Source organism: Pieris rapae, chromosome 3 (assembly GCF_905147795.1).
Source record: "Pieris rapae chromosome 3, ilPieRapa1.1, whole genome shotgun sequence".
Lineage (NCBI taxonomy): Eukaryota > Metazoa > Arthropoda > Insecta > Lepidoptera > Pieridae > Pieris > Pieris rapae.
In genome coordinates, this window is record NC_059511.1 from 1,102,567 (window position 1) to 1,124,800 (window position 22,234).

Genomic DNA, 22,234 nt, shown 5'->3' on the forward strand with positions numbered 1-22,234 from the left:
TAAATTTACAGACTATATAATTTAACAAATTACTTTTAACTGGTAACAATTAGGAGTATTCTTTTAGTGTCCAAAGGTATAAAGGTTATTGTGCTCTTCCTATGCGCTAAATATTGCTCCAATTGTCTCAAGACTAGCCTGAAGGTTGTATATAACCTTAGCGGCCGGAATAACTATGCTAGTGTGATTCTGGAAGGCATATGTCAACAAAATGTCAAATCTCTTTATGTCTAATCCGTACAAAACGCGAACTAGGACTCCAACTTGCAAAAAATATCTGTCATACGGCAAAATCAGTTCTAAATCTTACCATTTCTCTTATTTATTATAATAATACAAAGCAAAAAATTCTTATTTCATTTTAGCCGGATTATTTATACAGGCGCAAAAATATTACCTGCTTATTTACTTATATCCTTCAAGTACAGAGCGTACCAATTCTTAAAAGGCCGGCAACGCACTCGCAAGACCTCTGGCATTGAGAGTGTCCATGGGCACTTAACATCAGGTGAGCCTCCTGCCCGTTTGCCCCCTGTTCTATAAGAAAAAATATAAGAAAAAGGCTATGACGGTTAAATAAGTCAACAATTTTATAATTTACAAAGTATAATAATTTAATAAATAACGAAACTTTGTCTATAATAATTTAGAGCAAAACTAGCGCGTCAAGGTCAAACAGTCATAGTTATAATTTAAACATTATGCTTTTATGATTGACATCTTCCTGCCAATGACAGTTACATGGGTCCTATATTATCCCCTACTTGCATATTATCATATCAAATGTACATTTACATTAAGAAACCATAATACATTTTTCATATAACTCTATTCGTAAACTGATGTCGACAAATGTCATTCGTCTGACCACCACAGACAATTAATGTACTTTTATTGTCTTTGGCTGCACTGAACAGTTTTCATATAATCAAGACTGATATGATATACATTTAATTCTTATAAATAAGTAACAGAAAACTTTTTCCTTTACTCACAGTGGTTGTCTGGAAGAAATCGCTCTAAAGAGATAAGGCCGCCAGTTGCTTTTCATTAAATGTATGTAATGCAACGAAGTGTTAATAAATAAATAAATAAAGAAAAAAGGCAAATCACTATGTGCTCAGCACATGACTTTAAAATGTAAAACAATATGTAATAGTTTTTATATAAATGTCGTTATAAGACTCAAAGATAAAAAATAGTAATGAAATACTTTTTCGGTTTTATTATAATCTTGAAATATTAAGCTTTTTAACGTTTCATCGTTTTAATCATACAAGCAAAAACTTACTTTAAACAGCAAAAACGCCTATTTTTATATAACACGTGTTTCGTACACATTAAACTCTTGAAACTCCTTATAATTACAAAGATTTGACTTTGAATAATATTACACGTTAAACTATTTTTTTTATTGAAGGTATTTATGCTTTGAAACAAGGTGTAATAATCAATCAAAAAATGACATGACAACTTCATAGTATATAGCAGACCCTGATAAAGATGTAAATAAAAAAAATGTGAGCCGTCACAGCACGCCTGGCAGATGTGAAACATCGACATTATTTTGTAAAAGTAATATGCAGAAAAGAACAGACTGTGATATGAACTAAATATGTCATAATGATAAAATAAAATATTAAGATTTTTTCCAGATAACGATGACTATTTGTTGAATAAACATTATTTTCATTAAATATTTTTAATGTAAAATTTACTACTGCATTTAGACTGTTGTATATTATATAGCGTGGCGACGCGTCGCCACGGCATGCGTCGCCACGCCAGAAATCGGTTTTACGTGCGGCTATAGATGTTTCACATCAAAAATTATATAAAAAGAAAGTAGATTGTATCTTATTTCGGCCATACAATGCGCATAGGCTAGAACTTGAAGAAACTATTCGTGGTTAATACACAGCACGCAAAAGATCACATGGTTCACCCAACAGATGGATCGATCAAGTTCTTTATTATTTATTTTACAGAATAATATAATAAAATCATAATAATATGTTACTTGCGACTGTGATATGTATAAATGTAACCATACCTGTGTAGGAGCGCGACAATGCATATAATGTAGTTTTTTACATACTTTTTATGTTGGGTTAACGTCAGCCTATTAATTACTGACTGGGCTGTCTATTAACTAGCCGTGGTAACAATAACCTCAACGTTATCTCAGCATATACTTCGTTTTTTCTCGATGTACAGATCCTAACTTGATGCAGCATGATCATCTCGTTTTTTATGTCAAAGTCTCATCGTCCTCAAAACTATAAGCTCCAGATACTTACATACATACCACGACGCTCAGACTTGATCTGCGATTGTAGAGAGAGATAGATAAGACAACCCTGAAAAAATTAAATCAAATAATTAATAACAATTTTTTGGTACGAAATTCGTTACGAAATTCGTTACAGGTTTCCAATGGAACCCAAAATTAAATGATAAATTTCTTAACGCAATCGAAGGTCAATTAATCAATATTTTCCTTTAGAAACAGCATTTGAATTTATATATAAAAGAGATATTTATTTAATCGCATTTAAAACTTTTATCATTTTTAATCGACACGCAATATGGTTAGAACAACTAATGTTTTATAATTTTAAATTTCTACAACAAAAATCTTTTGTCAGTTTTTATTATAAGTAGATAAAATATAAATGTAGCAATATAATAAAAGAAAATAAATTAAGTGTCTATAAATCAAAATAATTTCAGATTCGTTTCTTGATTGCCCTGTTATTGGCTGGATACGTCCTGTGTGTCCCGATCGAACCTGAAATCAAACTGGCTTCAGAGGTGTCAACTCCAGCGCCGACAGAAAATCTTGACGCAACCAAAACGCCTGTACAAAAAACTGACTCTGACTTGGAAACCGAGCCTAGTGTGTGGTTCAGCTACCATCATAGCATCCATAGTGCTCCGCCCCCTCCCTTGATAATCCATAGGCCACGGTAAGCTTTTAATTTTATATGTCGCTATTATAGTGTTTTGTGTAAAATCTATATCAAACCATATATCTTAACTCTGCTATGGCGCCGATTATAAAGACAAAATTTGCTGTCACAGAGCTGGAAACCCTGAATCCCTGAATTACACATTACAAAGACTTGTTGTCAAGTGAAAGAAGATATTTTTATTGTAAATGTTTAGAGAAATAGAGAGAAAAAAACTACATATGATTTTTTGACGGTTATGGTATTTAAACATTTTTTTTGCTAATCGTCAACTATTACACTCAAATTTAATTTTACATATTATGTATTAAGATGACATATTATGTAACAGAAATCTCACTACTGTTGTCGTTTCCGCACAGTGTAACTAGTCTTTTAAATTGAATGTGTAGATGGATCAACAACTCTGTCATTGAATAATTAATATTTCGATTTGTTTCAGTGTTTACACATCATACTACGCTGATTACGCGCCTTACTATTCATACTGGAACACATGGTAATTCGACTAACGATTTCTACTAGTAATTTTTAAATAAAACATGGATTAACGTTCTGAATTTTTATTTATGATCATGATGGTGGTTTTACGTCGGTGGCTTGGTACAAAGAATTAATAGCAATATCGGATGACACAAACGCCATAGACTTTGCAAGTGTTGCCAATGATAACGTGTCCATAACAACTCTATTGGCAACGTGATTCAATTTTGCCCCTCTAGATTGCGCAGTGTATTTTAAAGCTAGTTTTATAACACGTTCACAGGCCAGAGACTTCGATGTTGCACTCTTCGCTTCTTTGCCCGCTTGTTGGGCTGCTGTTTTAGCCAAATTCATCATTAGGTCTTGATGGTTCGACATACCATTTTTGGCATATTTTACTGACATTTGGACTTCAATTGATGCCGTTAACGCACGTCGCATAGCCACAACACTTGCTGCAGTCAAATATGCTACATCACCAGCGTATAAAATTGCTTTTTTAGCTTTTATTTCCAATTTTTCGAGTTTTTGTTTCGTCTTTTTTTCGTTTGCTACATCATCTTCTACTTCTGGCTGATCGATTTCCATTTCAGCTATGACATCTGGGTTAAGGGTGTATACTTTTTCTTTTGGGTCGACCCAATCATCAATTAGATTTGGTGCACTCATTTCCTGGTTGTCAAGTGTTTGACTGTCTTGTGTAACGACATGAGTGTTATTTAATTTATTCTGTACTATTATTGCATCCGTATCATTTATATCATCATTAACTAGCGCATCAAGAACTGTCTGATTTAAAAATCCTTTTGGGGGTGATGGTAGAGCTCGTTTTTTGCTTTGAATTATATTTACTGACTTCTTTGATAAATTAACAGAGTATCGCGTAATATTCAGTAGTCTGTTTGGTGCTTCTGTTGAAGATATAGCGATAGGTCTATTTAATATAATATCGTAAACTGTAGACTGGCTAGTTTGTGGTGTAGAAGCTACAACATTAGCATTGTTGGGTAGTATAGATCTCTTTTTACGCAGCGAAAGATCAACTGACTGTTTTTTCGATAGAGCTGTAGCGTAAGTTATGTCTTTTAATGCTGATACAATTGAAACTTCCGCGGCAATTTGAGCCAAACCATAAACTAATCTATGTAATTCAGGTTCTGTGGAAGCCCTTGTGATAGTAAGAATATGACCTGATAAAGTTCTAGAAATGTAGTCAAGGATTCGTCGAGTCTCTATGGCAGTCATACCCTTCGTTTTTCCTGGAGCGTCTAAAGCTTCTCGAGTTATTCTCGTGAGCTTATCTTGAATCTCAAGTTTAGAGAGTATAGCTGATACCAAATCCTTTGATAGTTGATACAAAGTTTCTTCCATTTTTGGATTGTGGGTGACATTCTTTGTCGCTTTAGTTACGGAATTATCTAAATGCTTGAGGACATTGTAAGGTGCACTCATAGGTAATAATTTATCTCCAACTTGTGGGGTTAACTGATTTCTAAAATCGTGTACTGGTGATATTCCTGCATGGATGGTATTGACCTACAATGAAAAAAAAACAAAATTTAAAATAAAACCCCGTACATGTATTACTTCAGTTAGTTTCTACGATTGTCTACACCTTCCCGAGATCTCAAACCAAGTCATTTGCCTTGAGACTCAAAGCGAGGATCAGTCGACTTCTTCGTCGAGTCCCTCAAAAAAAATCGTACCATAAAGGCAACATTACTAGTCCTCTGGCAATGTAAGTGTCTATGGGCAGCGGTATCACTTACCATCAGCCGCCTGCCCGTTTGCCCTCTATTAGATAAAAGATATCAATGTCATAATAAAAAAATTCTACGCATTTAACTGAATAGCTTCAACGTACTCATCAATTTGTATACTTAAACTTTAGTTTACATAAATTATTATGGATATGTTTAAATAACGAATTGACACCAAATTTGGACTACTCACAAACAACAAACCAAACACGAGTTTCAACATTTTTATTCCAAATGGCGTTTGAAAAATACGTTATCGTTAGGAAATAAAATTATTTATACAGGCAATTAGCTAAGGTGTAAATTAATTGAAGCAATAAAATTATTAAAGATTACAGGAGTACTGGAAACGCGAGCGGGAGCAGAAATATTTGAGCGTCTGGATTCGTGGTATAATAAAATTGGTATAAAAAAATTGCGCTTTCTGCAATGCCTGCTGTCTTTTTTTGGGCAGAATTACAATTTTATAAGATTGGTTTAAGAACAGGGGGCAAACGAGCAGGAGGCTCATCTGATATTAAGTGATACCCACGGACACTCAATGACAGAGGGCTCGCGAGTGCGTGCCGGCCTTTTAAAAAAATTTACACTATTTTTTTTGAAACCCCCAAGTCGTATTGGTTCGGAAATACTTCTGTGTGCAGCTGGTTTCACATAGAGTGTGTGTGTTGCCCAAATGGTCCATGACAGTAACAGAGTGCTGTTATTCTTCATAGTCTTACAGGCGCAAAAATAACCATTAATCACTACATTGGTCTCACTTGCATATCTCAAAGTTGCATATAAAATAAATATAATATTTACCTTAGCTATCCTGCGAACGAATTAAACATCGTTATACGTCGTTTGCTATGTTCTATTCTTCTATACACATACAAGGGCCGATACACATATTCACTGTCTGCTGTATCTAAATCCTTTGTACTATCCGCATTTTCCATATTAGCTGTAACTAATATTAAAATCAAAGACATGTATAAGACTCGCATGACTGAGTAACTGGCGTATAAGGAAAGAGAATACATATATAAATGTAATGGAAATGTGTTAATTAATCACATTTACTATGTAAATAGATTAACACACTTAACTATTTACTGATAATTAATATCAACAAAGAGTGGTTAGTTCCATCATCTGAATCCATTTTTTTTCATTACATTTCATTTGATAGTACTAAATCTACGGTATATGTTACAAACTCTTTTATCTTAAATGTATTACAATTTAGGTTAACATAAATGTTACAAAAATACAATTATATATACAAGTTAAAATAAAATGCAATTAAAATACCAGAAATGTTTGTTAAGCACAAAAAAAATTTCCAGCAAAACAGTAGATTTGGTTCGAGATATGTACTTAACAATGCTTAAAACCGAACAGCCCACTACCGATCATATCCAGCTCTGTAAGTACTGTTAAATCCGTTAAAACTGCGAAGAATTCGAAAGAGAGGTCTGAATCTTCCTATGCTTTTGCAGAAGGATGAACCGGATGGAGGAGGCCTATGCCCAACGATGGACAAACCAAAACCTAACAAGTAAATGATTATTCCTAAATGTTTAAGTGTATTTCTTAATCCAAAATCAATGAAACTTAAAATTAAGTTTTGGAAATAAAGGCTATTACTATTACTATACTTTCTACACTCGAGATTAAAGATAAGCCCACAAGAAAACCTGGCAAGCCTTTAGACGCTCGCAAGCCTTAGAGTATAACTGCCATAGACACTCAACGAATCCTTATTACAAATAAAAACAAACTTTACTGAATAAACGTTTATTCATTATCTAAAGTACAATAGTTAAATTATTGTTAACATAAAGCTTACGCAATTTTAAAACTTATAAAAAATCGGAGTCATTAATTCCTGCTTTCATTATTTGAATCTTCATAATTTCATTATTATCAATCAGCCTAGAAAAGCGGGTAAAACCTTGATACGTCCACGACCAACCAGCGCATTCTCCCCAAACGCCGACACCTCATGTTCAACTGGAAGCAAATCACTTTCTTGACCACCTAGATCCCTCTTCTCCCTCGGTTCAGAAGATCCAGCATCTTTTACCAAAACACCAGATGCCGCAACGTCTTTTTCTGTAGCTGACTGTGTTGTTTCTTGTTTTGGTATTTGTTGGATCGCATCGTTTGGTGCGCAGACGCACGCCGCCAGCAATGCCAGCGACGCGACGGCGAAGAACATAAAACGCATTACCGACTGATTCAATCTTGCTTGCTACGTTCAACTATGGTTTAATTTTAAATCCTTACATTTATAAATGCTCCAGTGATAGCAGAACTGATTAGGGCCATGGCTAAATACATATGACTACCGGATTTGTTTGTTCGATACTGACGCATTATCAATAAACATATAATAATTTCCTCAGCACGAGCGGTGGGTCATGTGATGTACGTCGTTGATCTTGTCTTGTATTATGTTAATATGAAATTGATAATAATAATAATATATAAAATTTGTCCCATTCGGTGTCAAGACCCTTGGTCCGTGGGGTCCTAGCGCTATAAGGCTTTTTAGGGAAATATCTAAAATGTTAGTCGACATCACTGGAGACCGAAGAGCTGGCAGCTACCCCGGACAAAGAATTAGTCTAGCTATTCAAAGGGGGAACGCTGCCAGTATCTTCGAAACCTAGCCTAAACGGACTCCTTCTAATAATATATTTTAGTTATTACATTTTAAGATTAGTTATTATATTAGAATTATTTATAAAATAAATATGTAAATAGATATTTTAATTTTGTAATTTACATGTAAAAAAATTGTTGTACATGATGTTATAAAGAACTTAGACTTTGAATTGCCTCCTTCTAAATTCAGTTAAAACTTATATACATACTCTCAAGTTCCTTCTGTGTTTTATATATTAACTAGCTGACCCGGCGAACTTCGTTCCGCCTAACAGTTAATAATATCTGTTAACTTTAATTAAACTTAATTCCGGCTTCATTTTCATTCATACAACTTTTCTTGCAATATCAATTTTTTTTATTGCTTGCCATTTCGAAAGAAGAATGGCAGTTTTACACATTAGGCTTCTTCTCTCTAGCGCCAACATTGCGATACTGCAGGTTAAAGCACATTATGAAATACATTTTTTATGAGGTAACATATTATGTCTTCGATCAAGATTAAAGCCTGGTTATGCACCTCCACATTTACCTCAAGTTTCGAATCTCATGAACTGACAGGAATTCTATGTAAAACGATGCGTAGTTTTGTCAACAGATGGCACCACATGCTGTTTGCATTCGTAAAATTAATTTGGTAATTTATTATTATTCGATAACTTATCCCATATTTTAATACTTAATGTGCTATTCAGAACGGAGAAGAAAAAACAGATAACTAACATCGGTCCAGCCGATCTATAGTTATAAGTGGTGAACTAACTAACTAACAAGACTTTATCTTATTTATTTAGATTCATAGACTAAAAAAACTATATTTCGTTTTGAGCAGCAGCCGCACAGCACGCAGAAAATAATAAACGACTCAAATGTAAGAGTCTTTACTCCAACTTCCATTTTTTTCCCTTTGGAATAGAGACTCGTGGGCCGTAGACCCTTTGGCACAAAAGCCAAAATGAGCCCATTCGTTTTTCTTACATAATATAATGACTCAAGTGTCCATTTAATTTAATAAGCCAAGTTAGGTTTATGTTAATCTAGCTTGCAACCCCTAATTTTATGTTTAGTTTTTCCCTATATTATTGAGACTTCTTGAAAGAGTTTTAATTGTCGAATACTTGTAAATTTCTTGGTCAAGGCGAGCCTTAAGTACCCGACACACGCCAAAAATTGTTAGGTCTAAAGTAAGCCATTTTCCACACAAACATTTGGGGCATCAGAAAAGCCACTAAACCTGCTCTTATTCCATTATAAGTAAAGCCAAAATTCCGCTAATATGTATCATTACTTTTTTTAGTTACTTAAATCTAGTACTTTATTTATTCGAACGAACGGGCAGTCACCTACCGCCGCCAATGGACACTCTCAATACCAGAGGACTCGCGAATGCGTTGCCGGCTTTTAAATACGTGATAAACGTGCGCAAGATTTATATCCATATACTTATGTGAGCTAACACAGATATTTATATAATATATGTCACTAGTTCAGAATACATAATACAAGTCTAAATAGAAAAATAAACATACTGTGCCCTTGAAACGGACAAATTGTTTTGAGGTTTTATGAAAGGACGTAGGTTCATGGTTATCAGAGGAATGTTATGATCAATATTCACAAATACAAGATAGATAGATAGCTGTAACTTTCTACGTTTGCCATGTGTACGTATTCAAAAAACTAATACACTAGAAAATAATATCCCCTTCTGGGCAGACAAAGTGCGTCAATTTATTTATATTTTCATGATGCAAGTAGATGATAAAAGTAGACAGTCACGCTTACACTTTTGGGTATACAACATGTTTCCTTCCGATGGTTTTTCTTCGCCGTATATATAAAAGGAATGAGAGGGACATAGTCGGCATTTGAAAGTTCTAGAATTATTTAAATTCAATAGCCTATGGAATACATTTTAATTTGATACAAATGGAGATGTCTGTCACTTCTAGATGGCTGGCTATTTACAAGGGGAAGTGCGGGGGGTAATGTGAGACTCCCTTAGTGAATACAAACTAAACCCCCACGGTGCCACCATGATATTGTTTTGTATTTGATATTTAAATATAATTAATTCAGGCTTTTATAAATATCGGTTCTCTAGCTTTCGAGATATAGGTATCAATGCAATTATGAAGGCATGCATTTTATACGTACCTAAGTAAATAACGTTTAAAGATTTTTGGAGTTGTTTAAATTTTATACAAAATAATAAATCGTTTACAACCTTAACATAGTAATCAAGAATACAGTATTTACAATTTTCTTACGTAGTAGGTAATCATACAAAATATTAAAAAAAAAACAAATTTTAAAAAATCAGTCACTCTGTGTACTTTTAACGCTGGCAGCATTTCCTCTGCGATACTTATTCTTTGAGCGAGGAAGCACCTGCTCTGGCCTCTTGGGACACCGGTCCTATCTGCCAGGCTCTAAATTACATCTTTAATTACCGCCTGTGCACCCTAAGGCCCAAGACTCTCTACTCCAAAGGGAACAAAGTCGAAGTTGGAGAAAAGTCTTATTTTTGAGCCGTTCATTAATTTTCTATAAACAAAGGATCCATGAATCCTTACAGTCCAAGGATGCACTGCTTAAATGCTTCAATAGTGCTCTACTCACTTACTCACTAGTAGTCACAACACTTGCGAGCCCCTATTCAGATATTCCAAAAATTTTAAGAAGTTCAAGTCAAGTCATTTATTCCAATTAGACCACCAAAATGGCACTTAACGTTAAATAAAATATAAAGATAATTCTATTTGCCCCTTCCAAAAGGTAGTTTTCTGTGGAGAAGAGTGGGCAAGAAACTCCAAACTTACTTTTTGAAAATAGAATTTACAATATTTCTATACATTAGTTAAATAATTATATGAAGACAATGTACTCCTAGAATAAAACTACTATACAGGTGTATTATTGTATTGTTAGTATACATGTTCCTCACACATTTACCTACAACAATAAATCAGTGTGTGAGATAAAAATATAATTACAGTTTGTAGTATTATAAAATAAAAAATAACAAAAATTTGTAAAATTAGGTCAGCAACCAATTTGATTTTGTCAAGGCTTTATGATTACTACTTACTTATCTAAAAAAATCAATGGTTTTCTACCGTTTCGTATTACTCAACAAGGTATGAAAATCATCCCAACACACGTTTATTAAAATCGTAAATATGCATCCAAAAATAAATGAGTTTCCGAAAAATATTTATCTATAAATCAAGTTAGTAGTATTAGTCGCCCGATATTCATGGTCATTATCAAAATATTTACTCAAAAACTTAACATGTGTGAGGCGTCAAAAACTCTGGATGAGTTAACACAATTATTTAACTGCTATATATATGGACAAGTTCGATTATAAGGCTATTATTCAAACATCGTTCAAGTGAACAACTCGTTAATACAAATCACATAAATATGAAACAAACATTATTATTTTTGCTAGTCACGGCGACAATTCTTCACGCTCTACCAACACCAGACGACAATGAGTCAACGACAGTTGAAATTATAGAAGTGATTGGTTTCATTCCTGTTGTGGTGCCGTTGAACGAAACATCGGAAGCAGACAGTTCACCATCGCACGACGTCCAGAAGAGATCTGCTGTACCTGAAGATTTAATAAACAACGATCTTCTTGGAGAGTCCGAGGCGTTACAAGGCGACAGCAACGTCGCGGGACTTAGTAGAAGAATCAAGACGTTACCTAGTTGGGTTGGATAGAAGTTAAATCATAATCCTTGGCATTCCAAAGTCATATCAGTAAGTCTTGTTCCTGAATAAAATCCCTTCGTCGTACGTCTTATGGGAGAATTTGTTATAACTAAAATACAGTGCTGCTTTACTACGCAATGCATTTGCCGTCCATCTTTAGAGTTGGTAAATAATTACAGCTCCCTTTTGTAAATCCGAAATAGTTTTTAATATCAACCAAATGGTATACGTAACATCGTTAAGCCCAACATGTATTAGAACTTTTTTTACTATAACAAAAAAAACTTTACTTATAAACCTAATTTATGTTAATTTTAAGAGATTATTATGAGCTTTAGGTATTTCATATGTAAGATTGTACCAAAGTGAATTACTAAATGCGTATTTATTTAACTTTTAGTATATTATAAATATGATGTTTTAATAAATGTTATTAATTTAAGTTTTTTTGTTTAATTTTTTTAGACTCCTTCATTTTCTAAACTATTGGAAAAGATATTTATTTATTAAAGTTTACGACATATATTACAAACTCTTTATCCAAAATGTATGACATAACAGCAGAAATTTCTGTTAAGCAGACAGTAATAATATCAGCAAAACAGCGAATTAATTTCGAGCACTTCACAATACTTTCTTTAAATTTGATCAGATCACCATAGCTGGATAGATTACCAAATAAATCCAGCCACGGATTAGTACTGTGTAATGCGTAAAACACGCGAAGAAGATATTCAACGAATAAAAGACAAAAACAGATAAATGATATTTATTTTCCCTTTATAAAATTTTTCACTTAAATAATTGTATCTTAAAATCTATTTGGAACTTACAATAACCAATCAAGACTGACATAATTCAAAGCGTAATAGGCAATTGCAATTCATAAAGAATAGGCAAGGTAAAATATTCAACAAATAAAACGGTATACAATACCATAAATCTTATCTTATATCTTTAAACGAGCAATTCTTGTATATATATTTATAATTGGAATCTCAGAATCGGCTCCAACGATTTTCATGAAATTAAGTATACGGAGGGTTTCGGGGGCGATAAATCGATTAAGCTAGGAATCATTTCTAGAAAATGTCATTTTATTTGTGTTTTATCAACTTACATAGAGTTGCTCGTTTAAAGATGTCAGTCAAATAAAAACTTAAATATGAATATAATTATCTTTATTCGATAATTATATTCATATTTCATAATTTTATTAGTACTTAAATAAAATTTATAAAAATCACGATTTATAAAAAAAAATACCGAGCTAAGCTCGGTCATCCAGGTCCTAAATAATAATCCAGCATTACAACGATAAATGATTTTTAATAATTTTATTTGATACACGTAATTTATCAAACTATTACGTCGTATGACGTCACGATAGGTATGTATACTGTCCCTTTCTCCAATTACGAGTCCCACTGTACCCGAAAAGAATTGGGGGGTGTGGGGTTCCGTTTTCAGAAACCGCGCGACTATTTGAGCAGCAGATATAAAAATCGTGCCAAGAGAATCATTCATATTTGAAATGGTCACCAGCTATATTAACATCGTCATCATCATCGTAACAAATTCATTCTTCTGATAAATATAATGTTGAGTACCTATATTTAGGGATTCACTGCTGTCATTCTCTGCCATTATGTAATGTAATCAGAGGTTTTTGACAAGATAACTTTGCTAGGCGTGACCAAACGCCAAACGAATATGTATGGAAATGTTTATGTGAGTCCATACTTTGTTGACTATTCGACAAAACCTTATCCACGTAACCATTTAAATTTAATTATTTCACTTATTAAGAGACTTTCCCTATTCCTATTTTTACAGTTACCTAATACTAAATAGAAAACTTATTAATTTAAAACAAGAAAACATAAAAACCAAACATGTAATAACTATTTATACATAATAAGTACTAATAATACATCAGAATAGATAAAAACAGTCAGCCGTGAAAAACAGACCAACTAGTTTAATATAGAGTTATTATCTACTAATGTAAAAAAAATAACCTTTATTCGAGTACACTAAACTACACTAATTCCATGTCATTATGTTTTACACTAGTATTGGACCTCCGACGGACTGAAGGCCTTCTCCAGAGTCTTTCACTTGTCCCTATTCCACGCCTTTTACAATTCTGCCCCGCTGTCCCTTTTAATCCATCTTCCCAATTTTCTGTTCTGTGGGCCTCCTCTCTTCTTCCCACTGGGCCATAGTAAGGCCTTCTTAACCCATCTCCTATCCGATAGCCCATTTATGTCATGTATTAAACAATAAAAGTCCCTTTGGCAAGAATTGTCATTTCTCATGAGATCTCAAAAGATTCGCCGCTGCCTGCTTAGATAGTCTTACACCCTTAAAACCAAGTATAAAGCACTCATCTGTTCTTATTTAACGTAACCTAAACACAATTTGACAGAAAGAGACGAAAGACTGCATGTAGACAATATGATACTTTCGTCAAGTACAAGTTGATTTAATGTTTGATACCTCAAAAAAATGCCGGATTTAGGGGAGTCTCCCGGTACAAAAGAGGGGTCCCCACACTTTCGAGTTCGGAAAAAAATGTTTTTAATTCCGACTAGTAAATACTCGTAAAAACTTTCTTTTGACATAACTTTATATTTGTTAAATACTAAAAAAATCTCTACTATAAATTATTTATTGAAAAACTCGACTGAATTATTTTTTCATTTCATTTAGAAAATAATTTGGGGCCAGGGGAACTACACCATTTTGTTGCCCCTATGCTTTCAGACCTCTAAACAAAGCACTGTATATAACTATGTCCGTTCATGACTTAATTGGCTTCAAAATAAAAGTTAATTGTCAAAGATTAAACATTTTCATAGTCTGTGCAGAAGAAAGTTTAAGTCACTGTTCGATATAAACCTCTTTCGTGAATTAATGATTTATAGAGAGCGATATTGTATTAAATAATATTGGAACATTCAATTATTTTCCAAATGAAAGGAAAAAATTTTATTAATGAAATACTTTTTAGTAGTAATTTTTACTACTCAAAAAGTTTCTATTCTTTCTTTTCTCGAGTAAATAATTCGTTAGTTATTTCAACCAATAATTTATTGTTAAACCAGTAGTCTTTAAGTACTTAACAAAAATAAAAATATATCAAAAGAATAGTTGTTTACTAGTGTTTATTATACGGATTCAAAACATTTTTTTTTAAATCTCTTGTGTGGAGGTCCGGGGGAGCCCCAGTTGCCTTCCCCTCAATCCGGCCCTGTGACGAGAACTTTGACCAAGAGTACGGAACGAATTAAACTCGCTTGTTGATATCACTGTATTGGGGAAAAAAGATAACCTATATTTCATATAGATTATATCTTATTAACTAGTACAAAACTTCGACCTAGTAAAAAAAAGAGTGTGTTTATACACGCGTTAGAAGTTATACTTCTTTGGCGTTTGGAAAAAAAATAACTAAAATGCAGTAGTGATTAACGATAAATATTAAAATAAATCAAAAAGATTTTATTTAAATAAATAAATTATTAGTAAATACTATCACCGTTATATGAAATTGATTTAAAAACACCAAAATAATATATTTATTAATTGTTACGAAACACGTGTTCTAAGAATAAAAATACTAGAATATACAACTTGAACATAGTTATCGATTTCCATGCCACCTAGAGCTAACTTTACGATGTCGAATTTAGGTGTTGGTATTTGCGCATCGTAAAAATGTACTCTCATCATTTTCCACCATCGCGCCAAAAGAAGTATAACCTCAAAAAGTAATCATACTACAAAATCGACTCTATTCAATCGACTTACAGTCCATAATACCTTACACATATAACAACAAGGTGACTTTGTCCCTATATCATCTGAGTCTGTTCAGACTCTTGATAAATAGGTACAAAAACCGATGCTATTTCGCCTTGCCATTTTTGAAACTACTTTGGGGCGTCGCCGAACTATCGGAAATACTATTTTGCGAAGATTTATTGTCTGTATACCATCCACACATCCGTTTAACGGCGTTTTCCCAACGGGAAATCGTGACGTCGTACGACTTTTTGACGTGCGCACGCGGTGTAAATACGGTACCAATTTTACGGAGGGACTTTAGTTCCTCTTTCGATTTGAATATACCTGAAAGTTAAATAAGAAAAGAAATGAACAATTTATTTTTATATAATAATAATAAATCGTTTATTCCGCACAATAAGCTATATATAAATAGATATGCAAATATCATTAATTGTTATAAATGTCATTTTTATGTAATATGAGGCAAATAAGCAGGAGGCACATCTGATGTTAAAGATCCTGGCCACTGGACTGAGTGTCCATGGGCGACGGTATCACAATCCGAGAATCCGGCCTTTCAAGAATTGATAATAGATTTATAATTGAGATTGACAATTCTTATTTGTGTAGCAATAATGAATAAAAATCTAGAAATAAACTATCACAAAAAATTAAAAATAAAATCAAAATGACATAAAATATATTTAGTATAAAAAAACATATTTATATACGGTTTAAAATAACAAATGAACGAATGAATGAATGAAATTCTTACCTAAAGTGAGTCCAACTAAATGAGCACACCCAAGCGAAGACATTTCAACTTCAGTCGGCCTTTCCACTTTGAGGCCTGTGAGGTCCGCCACCAATTGGGCCACGAAATCATTGTTAGACACGCCACCGTCCATACTAAAACACATCCATTTATTTCTACTCACTCATACACCCAAAACTTTCAAACAGAGCGTATGGTGAATTAAGTTTATTATTTTGAGTTTGATTAAATAGTATAAAAATAACTTTATATTAACTAAACCAGTCAAATAGACAATTATCATGGATTATAACATTTTTATATGTAATAAAACACCTCCAAAACGGCTTGTTTTAATACAAATTTTACAGTATGTAGACACAGAAAACTTCATAAAAAGTACTCGAGTCATCGCCATTTCTATCAAATTTGGGATTAAACTCTAATACTCAGAGCCGGATTTAGAGCTCTGGAGGCCTCAATACAAGGAGAAAGAAAGAAAAGAAAGAATAAACTTTATTATGTACATAATATACAGGAATATTTAGATAAAGTGAAGTGCACTAGGATTCTGTGTTGTGGGCAGCCAGTCTCTTCCTTTTGGCATGTAAACTGTATTTTACTTAATGACTATCATAAAATCTAAAGAAAAACAATTTTTTCCGAAGTTTCAATTTTTGGGAGCCCCAGATTTAGGCCGCGATTGCATCACCTAAATCCATCCGTTGCATCCCTTGATATTTATATATATTGTGTTATTTGAGTTTCTTTAGCAACGAAGTGTAAATAAATAAATAAATCCGGCCCTGCATTAGCAGTATGCATTGTTTTAACAAACCCCTATTTTTAATATAAATTATGTATAATCTTTTATAACAAAACATTTCCGAGTCAGCTAAAAATCGATATTTTTTTAGTTCCGTAGAACAAAATATAGTTTACCGTATAGTATTGAACGTATAGCTCGTTTCCTTCCGTACACAATCGTACAACTGCGCCGTACGAAAGGCTATCGCCTCCAAAACCGCGCGTACTAAGTGCGTCTTGGTCGTCGAAGGCTTCATTCCTATAAAGCCTGAAGCCGCCGTACAATCGTTGTATGGGGGCTGTGAATATTATATTATAACATTATAATATAATTATAAAACTGCATTCATCATATTTCACGTCTTAAATTGTTGTACGCGAGTAGTAAATATAGAGGAAAAATAAAATCTATTGTTTAAGTACCTCTAGGGAATCAAATTGGTCCTTCGAGCCGGATAAATAATATCTGGGCTGTTCGTTCTAAGCAGTATAATTATTCTTACCCCGAGTCCACTAAATGCTGGTATGAAGAACACACCATCCGAATCCGGGACAGACATCGCTATGTCAGCTGTATCTTCTGGTTTTTCAAATAGGCCTTGGAAATGGGACAATGAATAGTAAAATAACTTTTGAATATGTAAAAAATACTAATAAAAAAAATATAAAATACTCGTGTAGCTTAGTAATTTTAATTAGCAATTTTATTGTAGTGACTTAGTACCTCTGAGTGTTCGTTGGGTATTTGTAAAAAAATGTCAGCTGTCAAATTTGACATTATTGCCAACTCAAAAACTTACCCAAATTATGGGCCCATTTAATAATACTAGCGGTATCATTATTGGCCCCTTCAGCCGAGAAGACCAATTCCTGCCCCAATTTCCAACCCACTACAGGATAAAGGCCCGATACGCTGGCGTGGGGCGATGAACCCGTGTTTATGTTGAAGAATGTCCCAGTCCCCATCGTAAGCTTCACGTCTCCAACGTCGAAGCAACATGAGCCCCACATTGAAGCTGTTTGGTCAGCTATCTGGAGGAAGTTATTGAGTCAGAAAACTCAACGCACAGTTTTTATTAAACCATCTTAAAATTACGGGTAAATATCGGTCACATTATGTATAATGACGTCACAAATAGATAAATTCCTTGACCAATCGCAATCCTTTGTCACATTTTATATGTGGGTATATAATACCCTAGACGGGTATAGAATACCCACGTCCATAATGATAGGTCACTACGTCTCATTTCTTACTATACTAAAACTAAAACACTTTGCCCAAAATATCTCATATTTTAAAAGGTTAGGTGACTAAACTTAAACGTGTAGTACTTGCCTAAACCAAAAATAATAATTTTGTTATTATATATCCATCACTTATACAATAAATTACATAAGGTACTCACACAACTCTTAATGGGTATAGCATGCCCCCATATCTCCTTCGCTGTACTGGTAAAGTGGTCGCCTGCCGTGTCCACAATTGTGGGCAACATCTCTAAGGATATACCAAATATGGACATGGCCCACCCGGCCCACTGCATAGTGAATGGGTCGAAGAAACCCGTAGCTGACGCTGACGATATATCAGTCATGTGTATTTTCTTATCTGGAATTATAGCGATAAGGATTAATCGAGTGAAATTCCTAAGCGATAAGGAATGCAAGCGTTTGTTGTTCAGTGTTCGCCAACTAGCACAGTGACCGCACGAAAATATTTATTTAACTTACTAGAGTAGTGCATATTTTAATTGGACCAACAAACAAAAATTAATGCGACCGTCAACCAGTCAACTGAAAAAGATATTATCTACAATTCTTTAGTTCTAGGTTAAGTTTGTTTACCTGTGTAAAAAATATCTCTAAAAACTTATGAAATAACTTTTTATGTTTTTTTTATATAAAATGGGGGGAAACGAGCCTGCGGGACGCCCATAAAGGTAGCCATCGCAACCCATAAACATATAGACATAGATTTTTAGTGGGTGCGTTGCCGGCTTTTAAGGGAGGAGCACACTCGAATTTTTAATCGTTGGAGGTCGTATCTCTCAGGGAAGACCCTCACTTATTATATATCATTACTCTCAAATTTAACTCAATTCTAACAATATCACATAGGTTATAAAACTTCTAAACTTTTCTTTTAAGAAATAAAACATGAGAAAAATATGGCCTACATTTAAATTATACATAACTATAAAATTCTCGTTAATAATCAAACCCCCAATTAAATAGTTCATTGTAAAACTCCCGAGTATAGTAATTTATACAAAAAACATTTTCGTCTTACTGTTTCCGAATTATGCAGCGTGGTACAATTTTTTACAAATACTTAGGGGTCTATATAAAAATCATATCTTAAATATAATATTATTTACCCGTCATTTTATATAAAAGCCATGTATCTAATGTGCCAAACATTGCATCATTTTTCTCAACTGCAATTTTCAATTCAGGTACATTAAGTAGAGCCCAATAAAGTCGCAAAGTAGTCTGAAAATAAATTTTATTATTATATATTTATTTAATTTCTTTTACTTAACTGAAAAATATTCATTTTTGCATTGATTTTGCTATAATTTAAAAACCTCACCTGATTATTTGAAAATTTAAAAACACTTCCGGCTTTAAATCTTTTACTTCTCGATACCATATATAATACATAAGCACCAACCTTTATAAACTGAAAAAATAAACACCAGACATTTCAAAGAATTGTACAAGTGCATTATAAAACTATCCTATTAGTGCTCTGCAAGACTACTGTTTGCTAAGATGACTTTGTATAGATGTTGGCAGCAGTCTGAAGTCTCATTAATGAAGAGAGTTGGTGTCGAAAAATAAATAAAATTTAAATACAATCTGGATCAGTTAAACTAAATTTTTCACTATTAGTCCATTCATTTGTCTTTATAAAATCTTGACAAGAGTTGCCAGAAAATAATTATTGGTATGCAAAAAGGCTCACACATAATAACAATATTTCTATTGTCTATTAAATTATTTTTCAAATAATTTAATAGACAAAACTAAATACAAATAATAAAAATATAGGAAACACCTTGGTGATAGAGACAGTTAGTATAATAATGATCATTAAAACTTTTTGTGTACAATGAAGATCATTATGGAATTGTTTTGACCTTCGCACTTAAATTAGTATTAATATTGAAGATAACTCAAATGTTTTCCTTTTACTAGATTATTCGAAAATTATGGTAATAGAAAATTCATATTGTAACATCTATCATGGAATAATACATTAGGACTATAAAATTTATTACCTGATTCTATACACTTTTTCGCAATTAAACTTACTAAGTATGTTTTATACAAACCCTCCACAAATATGAATTATTCCAATATTTAACTAATTTATCAGCCCTTAAATCCTTCCATGTGATGAATCTATGAAATGGTTTTCCTGTTACTCTAGACCATGTGGTAAAAGTACTCCGCTGTGTTGAAATTCCCATTGCAGTTATTTGTCTAGGACTTAACTTGGCACCTGGAATTTTGAAATTGAATTAAAAATGTATAGCCTGATTTATAAAATGTCATGTTATTATAATTATTATACTGTATAATTTAACAATAAGAGTAATACATACAATTTAAAGCCTTATTAATGACATCAACAACAGAGTTCCATAATTCATCAGGATCGATCTCTACATAGCCTGGTTCTGGATAATGTAGTATTACCTGAAAACATCACCATCTGCTACTTACTTAATTATTACAGACTACCATTTAAAAGGACCCACAAAAGTAAAGAGTTGGTAAATAGTGAAATGCAATTTCTTAAATTTTCAAATCAATGAACATAATGCATTAAATAAAATATAGATATATTTTAAAATCAAGGCAAGTATTCTATTACGACGTGCATTTCTTTCGTAATAATATTAACTTGCTCATATAAAATATATAGTTTTGTAATGACAAAAAATAAAGTTAAATAACTTTAGCAGCATCACTATAAGTGCACTGAGATTTCATGAAACCCAAGCTGTGTTATAAGCATTATAATTTGATTAAACCATAAGTTTCATACAAATTTATTTTATAAAAGTAAAAGTACATACGTGATCAACAGCCTTAGCTATAGTTTCGGTACGAGAGTTATAAATAAATGCTCGTATGGTTGTAGTTCCAATATCTAATGATAGAATATATTTTTCTTCCATTATTTCAGAAAACTGCAAGATCTATTACAGAAAACCCAAAAACATTGGTATTTTATTTTATACTACACAATGTTTATATTTAACACCATTAAAATATTAATAATATTTGCACATGAAAAATCTGTACACACTAGTAAAATTATTTATTTTACTATAAATGTTGTATTTATTCCGTTATAATTATTAAATTGAACTATTAATTGTTTTGGCACTTTAAAGTGTATACTGCATAGTGGTAACTGGTAAGTGGAAACTGGACTTTTACTTGCATAAGTTACACAGAATAAGAAAATACTTAATGTTTTCCAATCGGTTTGTTTGAGTTTATGCTGTCATTTGTCAACGTCCACACAAACGTCCGCGTTCGCGTCGTTGCGATTATTGGTAGTGTGCTAGAAGAAGAAATAAGTGAACTCTTCTAGGCAGACAAAGAATGCTGATAAAAAGAATATCATTTAACGTAAATTACGATACAGATACACAAAAAAGAAAACATATCAATGAAAATCTACTGGACTCAGTCTAAAGTTCTTTAGTTAGTTGACTGTCAAGTATATAAAATTTTTCATGTCTTAAGCTGTGACAAACCATAGTCTTTAGTTAACAGTTTACGTCTGACACATATAGTTTGACAAGTAAGCGCGTTTGGGTTTTAGGAAGCAGGAACGCAGAAATTTGTGATGTAAAAAGAGAATAATAAATGTTTGTTGATAATCATGGCGAATCCTAGGAAATTTAGCGAAAAAATTGCCCTCCATAATCAAAAGCAAGCTGAGGAGACGGCTGCCTTTGAAAAAATTATGCGTGAAGTTTCCGACGCAACCAATAAGGTATGTCGCGAATCGCCTATTTACTCAGGCAATCGCTTCCTGGCCGTCAAAAGCGCTAGCCGACGTAAACAATAATTGCTACACTATAATGCTTTTTGCGACTTAACATCGTCTTGAAACGTTAATACATCAAGAGCTAGAGAATAGGGTATTATTGTTGTATGTACACACACTATAAGATGTGCTTTACCTTATTCTCTGCTCTAACACTAGAAATAAATGTTATCTGATACTAGTTTCATTCATATTAGAAAATAAT

The 22,234-nt window shown here is 33.0% G+C and overlaps 3 protein-coding genes across 7 annotated transcripts in view; 1 reads left to right on the forward strand and 2 right to left on the reverse strand.

The window, feature by feature from the left end:
* Positions 1 to 3,519: 3,519 nt before the first annotated feature.
* Positions 3,520 to 6,204, reverse strand: LOC110991528. 2 transcript variants are annotated; one of them, XM_045634719.1, is made up of 2 exons: positions 6,020 to 6,204; positions 3,520 to 4,991 (listed from the first exon to the last, which is right to left on the reverse strand). In XM_045634719.1, the coding sequence occupies exon 2, from the start codon at positions 4,905 to 4,907 to the stop codon at positions 3,546 to 3,548; it is 1,362 nt and encodes a 453-aa protein (XP_045490675.1). In that variant the 5' UTR covers positions 4,908 to 4,991; positions 6,020 to 6,204; the 3' UTR covers positions 3,520 to 3,545. The 2 variants fall into 2 exon arrangements, with proteins under 2 accessions (XP_045490675.1, XP_045490674.1); XM_045634718.1 differs by lacking the exon at positions 6,020 to 6,204 and adding an exon at positions 5,409 to 5,480.
* Positions 6,205 to 15,274: 9,070 nt separating this feature from the next.
* Positions 15,275 to 21,417, reverse strand: LOC110991549 (putative glycerol kinase 5). Its single transcript, XM_045634709.1, has 12 exons — positions 21,258 to 21,417; positions 21,044 to 21,166; positions 20,567 to 20,660; positions 20,294 to 20,463; positions 19,549 to 19,638; positions 19,334 to 19,448; positions 18,362 to 18,564; positions 17,753 to 17,984; positions 17,456 to 17,550; positions 17,088 to 17,251; positions 16,167 to 16,300; positions 15,275 to 15,733 (listed from the first exon to the last, which is right to left on the reverse strand). Exons 2-12 carry the CDS (start codon positions 21,143 to 21,145, stop codon positions 15,510 to 15,512), a joined length of 1,623 nt encoding a protein of 540 aa, XP_045490665.1. The 5' UTR covers positions 21,146 to 21,166; positions 21,258 to 21,417; the 3' UTR covers positions 15,275 to 15,509.
* Positions 21,418 to 21,765: 348 nt separating this feature from the next.
* LOC110991527 (CREB-regulated transcription coactivator 3) overlaps positions 21,766 to 22,234 on the forward strand; it is a 28,712-nt gene continuing 28,243 nt past the window's right edge. For all 4 annotated transcript variants that reach the window (XM_045634505.1, XM_045634506.1, XM_045634507.1 and 1 more), the window contains exon 1: positions 21,766 to 21,975. In XM_045634505.1, the coding sequence (XP_045490461.1) occupies positions 21,862 to 21,975 (114 nt within the window). In that variant the 5' untranslated portion in view covers positions 21,766 to 21,861. The remainder of the gene's footprint in view (positions 21,976 to 22,234) is intronic.